The sequence below is a fragment of the Lagopus leucura genome, unplaced genomic scaffold (assembly GCF_019238085.1).
Source record: "Lagopus leucura isolate 7727_CA_CO unplaced genomic scaffold, USGS_WTPT01 Super-Scaffold_100047, whole genome shotgun sequence".
Classification (NCBI taxonomy): domain Eukaryota; kingdom Metazoa; phylum Chordata; class Aves; order Galliformes; family Phasianidae; genus Lagopus; species Lagopus leucura.
This window is the reverse complement of record NW_024962293.1, coordinates 2678329-2684328: the sequence shown is the minus strand read 5'-3', so window position 1 is coordinate 2684328 and position 6000 is coordinate 2678329. Positions and strand designations below refer to the sequence as shown.

Here is a 6000-nt window from a genome sequence, read left to right as displayed (position 1 = left end):
GGAATGTAAATATGAACTCTTTTTTAGTTCTTAAAGTTAGGCTTTTGAACAAACAGTTTGATTAAAAAGACATCTGCTAAAATGATCTGAGAGATGATTGCTTTCTTGCATGTGTATCTGCTAACGGGGCTTTGCACAGAGAGTGTCTGCAAGGAGACCTGGGTGTCCTGAGCCAGGAGAACACATCATCATCTCACACACACACACAGGTCCCAGCCAGGACCCAGCAGTGCCCCTGTCTGGTACCTGGCTGTGCATCCCAGCTCTCACCACACTGCTGTGTACAGGGACTGGCAGCGCTGCTACAACAGCTCTTCAGTCCTTGCAGCTTTGGAGGAATGACCGCTCATCCCACCAGCTGGTGACACGGAACATTATTCATTTGGTGACTCAGCCATTCTAGAACTTTCTGCCCGATTTGGCTGTTTTAAGTGATTGGAAAGAAACGTGAGCTTTTTCCCCAGGTGACTCGTTTGATCTGTTAGAATGTCAGCATCTTTGCTTCAATTTGCACTGCGTTGTTGGTTTGGTCCCAATTTATTTATTTCTGTATATCAGGAACAAGGAAAATGGCAAAATGAATGGCTCTTAGACCAGATGGGTTAGATACTGAGTGCTGGTTAAAGACATTCCTACCGACTGGCACTGCTGCACTGATAAAAGTAGCAGACGTGAAAGACAGATGCCAGCTTCCAACAGGTGGATTACTCTTTCTGAACTAGATGAATAAAGGATTGTCACTCCCCGTGTGTCACAGTGGGCACTGTGAGGTGCCTCACACACACACATGGAATCAGTGTGATGTAAACAGTGAGGAAAACAGTCAATTTCTGGGGAATCTGCAGTTCACCCAAATGCCATGTGAATAACCAAGAGAACTGCAGGTAAATGGGAACACCAGGTGATTTCATGTGGTGGAAGCTTTATGAAGATGCGAATCAATTCAAAATCTGAAAATAAGATGAGAGTCGTTTTCTTGAATCCCATCTGGCAGGTAATTGTTCTCTATTAGAAAGCAGTTTGGAAAGAAATGCGGGGACAAAAAGATTGAAATATTTAGAAACGTGCTTCGAAAGTGTTTAAAGTTGTCTTTGAAGTCTTTGGAAAATGGATCAAATGTGACTTTGGGGGGCAATAACGATTCCACAACAATTGCATAGAAAATTAATGCGCATCAACAAATGAAGATCCACCCTTCATAAATACTATCCTTAATTCAAAAGCCGTTGCATATTTGGCCAGACCAAAAGCATAGACACTTTTTTTGGTAAAGATACGGATTACAAAATACATTGTAAAAACATGCTAGCTAATTTGAGAACCGTTTTAGATATGTTATAAAGCAGCAGCATTTTATACAATAGAGAATAACATAGTGCTGTTTCTGGAAATATTCTACATTCAGAAAATGCCGTATCCCTACAAGAAGAATGGAAGTGATACATATTTACATGGATACAAACAAAGCAAGTGCAAAACCCATGGCTCTTCTACATTCTTTCTCCCAGGAACAACACGTACATTAGACACCTTCATCCCATCGCAGCTCAGATCTTCCACTTTGCTTATTCTCATGGAGAAAAACGAAAACGGGACTTCGTATTTCATTGCCTTCACGAGCAATTCCTCTCCTGGCAAACTGTGCTTCCGACACTCATAACTGACACAAAAACATCTCCCTGGTATCTGTCCACTCCCATTCCACTCTTAGACTGTTTACACGTCGTGAACGACGGTTTTATTTTACGCATTCATATATTTGATGCAGACGTTTATAGAAGCTCATCCTGTACTTGCAGCCAAAGCTCGGATGGAAAAAACGAAGTATAAAAATGCACACGCACAGAAAAAAAGAAAGAGATGAACTTTGAGTTCCAATGAGCCCCACGTACTTCACATGGTATAACTCTGATGGAAAATGCATTAGAGTTGTACACCCTGCACACAAGGAGGCCTTTGGTACAATGGCAGGAAGGCACTGTGGTGAAACATTCAGATAACTGAGGAAAGACAGAATTTCCTCATGTGCAAATATGGCTATCATCCAGATAAAGTGAGAACAAATTGCTCACAGAATGGCATTAACTCTTCCGAGGTTAATCTAATGCTTCTACAGAAAGAGAGCGAGGCGTGTTATGCCACAAGTATTAATACTGCAGAACACTGCTCAGCGAGAACAGGAAATAATTTAGTACTGCGTATTCTGAAGTTCTTCAGCCTAGCTATATATCTGTAACACATCAGTTTTCTTTTTAAAAAGAGACAACAACGTATGTTGCTATGTCTGAGGATACTCCTTCTCTCCAGAAATAAATATAAAGTGGTTAAAGCTGTTCTATGTAACTAACGGTGGATGTAAAAGCAGGTAAGAGTAGCACAGCCTGACCTGACGTAGCTGTAGATAAAACCACTAAAATGTAGTCTATATTATGTACATCATACGAACCCTCGCTCCAGCAGCTGGCTTTGTGTGGCAGCAGGTCTGCACGGCTGCAGCCAGCTGTAGGACTGGTGTGTGCGGTCAGAGAGAAGCACAGATGGATGTGTACACATATATATATAACCATCTACTCTTACGTGGTTATAGTATATAGACAGACATGTATATGCCTCTACCCTAACACATGTCCAGATTAGTATCTATGCCTTTAAAAAGGAGGAGGAAGTACAGCTAGTGCAAGCATGAGTAAAGCACTTGTAGCATATATTAAATATATATATATAAACCCCTCTCCTGCTCTCCAAAGCAAACTGCCCAAAAGAACAGCCCAGAGCAGCATGCATCTGACCTTCCAGTTCATGCTCAGGTGAGGGCACATCCTGCTCAGGAGCCCTGCAGGGCTTGGGGTCAGCCTGCGTGGCTCCTGCTGAGGGCTCACTGCCTTCTGCAAGGCTCCATGCCTTCTTGTCTGCTTTATACGGCTATGCCTCAGAGCAACAAGGGGAGAAAGATGTTTAAATGGTCACTGGGGGACAAAAATTGACAAAATCAGTCAACAGCACAAACACACGTAGTGCAACTGCATGCTGCAGGGAGGGCTGCTGGGGATTCGGTGTGTGGGATCTGACGGAGGGCACTGCCACGGCCAGCTGTGTTCTGACAGCCACCAGAAAGCAGCAAGAGCTCCCGACTTGGAAAAAAGCTCACATTCTTTGGTATTTCATTTGAGATCCAGCAAAAGAAATGTTTCTGTCAGTTACCTGGGGACTTTGGTTTGCTCTGAATGGATTTTTGTTTTTTTTTCATTTCTCCTGTCTTACCCTTAGAGGTTGGATCAGGGAAAACTAGATGGCCATTTCTGGTCCTTCCAAGCCAAGAGACCCATCTGGGCTCTTTTGCTCAGCTGCGGTAAAGAATTTCTGACAGGCAACTGTTGGCATTAGCAAGTTTTCAAAATGAAAAATCCATTAAAATGCATTAAAAATACACGATGGGTGGTAGATTTCAACAATATGGCAGGTTAAAAACAATTGAAAAAGTGGCTCATCTGAGGCGTGTGAACCAGCTGAAGTGCTGTGCAGTATAAATGCTGTTTAACAATAACTAAACTATGCAGAAGGCACCGCAGCCTCAGTTTTATTCCTGCAGAAGGCTGTGGGATTGGTGCAAGCATCTTTCTTGCAGTACTGGGAACAAACCAGGCAGCTGCTCTGCTGGTCTTCAATATTCATATGACCCAGTGGCTGCTGTGAGCACGTGGGCACACTGCTGAAGTCTGCTGTGAAGCAGCTGAGAACAGGGCAGGTTTGCTGTGCTTTCTACGAGTTCAGGCTCAGTGCCCATAACAACGCAGCTTTCCTCATTCACAAACCACTGCTGCCCACAGAGCAGCAGCCTCCTACTGCAGAGATCAGTCACTCCAGGTGTGCTTTCATCCCACTGGGGTAGCAGAGATGCACTGAAATCTTACAAACTTGCTAGCTGTACGGCTGCAGGCTGCAGGTAGCTCTTACTGTGATTAGCATTTGTCAGTACATTACATTCAAACACACAAAGCAAAACCTTACATGCTACCTCGCATGGAATTTTACCTTTCCAGAAGCTGCTGGTAGCTTTGCAGTGCTGAAGATAGAGTATTATAAGTGTATACTTTTTCTTGAACATACAGCTTCTGTGAAATGCAATTATTTTCCTCTGCAGCTTGTGTGGTTAAACATTACAGCTGCTACATGAGACAAGGTACCAGCCAACAGCGGGCTCTACATGAGAAGAAACAGCAGCAATTTATTGGGGAGAAAATACGTAAGATGTGTTCGTATGCTGCCTAAATGAGGACAGGTCATAAAATATTTGGGTTTACTGTGACTCCTGTACATTCATCTCTGTTTACGTGGGTTTCATTTACCTTGAGATAGGTGTAGCAGCTGCTGAACTGCTCTTTTTACTGGCTCTCCAGAGCATCCTTCTCCACCAAATCCCTGTTCAATTTGACAAGAAAAAATGGAGAAAATTGCCGGATTCTGTTGACGTCTACTGCTTGAAATACTGATCACGGTGCTCAGGGTGAGAAAATACAACCTCTGCTCCCAGACTGGATAAAGGCAGAGTGAGCTTGAGCTGCCTCAGTTTCCTACAACAGAATTTTTCAGAAGGGCTTTGCAACCTGGAAGGCAAGTCATTGTTAGTGAGCTGCACAGCGCTGCTCTTTTATGGAATATATTACTCTTTCTTCCCTTGTTTCCCACCCCACCCAAATAAAGACTAATATATAACCTCCCTTGTTTTGTGTGGCCTTCAGGAGTGCCATCTTACTTCTCCCTTATTCTGAGATAGATGCATCGATACATAGCTAGATTTTTGCAGCAGGCTTGAAGTGTTTCCTCAGACAGATGCTCTGTTACATGAGAACAATGCGATCTTTGGACGAAAGGAAGGGTGCCCTTTTCCATGTTTACAGAGAGAGGTGGCGAGTTGCTTAGTCAAGGCTGTCAGCTTGATGCCAGTACATTGTTCCTTGCATTGAACTGGTGCCTTGAGATGAACAGCTAAGGAAGCAGGAGGTTGCAGGGGCACTGGAAGGATCTAAGAGGTCAGTTATGGAAGGATTTGGTAGAAGCTGTCTCACAAATCTTCTTCTATGTCTGATTTCTGGCAGGGAGTCCAGAAAATTCCTTCCTGATAATTTCGTTAACTGTGAAATAAAAGAAAGAGGAAGAAATGTTAAGAGCACTTCAAAGTCACGGGAAGTAAAAGCAGTCCTTGGGCAGTCTGCCGTTAATTCAGAACATCCTCTCTCTATTCTTACTGTAACTTCGTGATTAAAACTAAAAAAAACGTCAGCCGAATAATCCATGCCACACACTTTTGTTAAGCAAGAGGGAAGGAGAGGAGAGAGGGGGCTGAGGTGGTGTTCAGCATGCTTCAAGTGCCACAGAAACACAACTGGCAACCTGTTCCATGTCCCCGGCACACACTGCATCCCCTGCGTAGCACAGCCCTCTGTCACAGACAGCTCCTTCATCCGGGCAAACTGAAACCAAGGTGTAAGCATCTGAACACTGTAACATTTCTCTCTAGGATGAAATGAGAATATTCTGAATAGAGAAGGGCCTGACTTGGAGGAAATAAAGTGGGTAGTGCTGAACAGACAGAGACTGCAATTCAGCTGTTGGCTTTTTTGTGTTTTTCTTTTGAAACACCACCGGTGCCTCTATTTGGTCCACACTTTTGTTCTAGTTTGTTTGCAGACTGCAGCAGAAGCAAATTTCAATGCACTGCTCTAACAGTCTGAGAGGCTGGGACAGGTTTGCCAGTAAGGCTCAACAGAAGGCACCGAATCACTTTATTCTCTGTTTAAAACAACCTGAACAACAGTGCCAGGTCCCTCGTAGCACAACCTTTCTATCTAGGCAGCGACTTTGTTAGGAGAGACCTAGAAGATGAGTGCTTTGGTGCCAAACTCTGGAACTGCCTGCTTTGGGACTCTGTTTCCATGCAGCTCCTCAGTGCTGCATTCACTGGGGGGATCCTCCATCTGGAAACTGCTTGTTTTCTCTAAT

General features: G+C 43.8%; 1 protein-coding gene across 3 annotated transcripts in view; it reads right to left on the bottom strand.

Moving 5' to 3' along the window:
- Positions 1-4696: 4696 nt before the first annotated feature.
- NFATC2 (nuclear factor of activated T cells 2) overlaps positions 4697-6000 on the bottom strand; it is a 93834-nt gene continuing 92530 nt past the window's right edge. For all 3 annotated transcript variants that reach the window (XM_042884958.1, XM_042884956.1, XM_042884955.1), the window contains one exon: positions 4697-5132. In XM_042884958.1, coding sequence (XP_042740892.1) covers positions 5077-5132 — 56 coding nt within the window. In that variant the 3' untranslated portion in view covers positions 4697-5076. The remainder of the gene's footprint in view (positions 5133-6000) is intronic.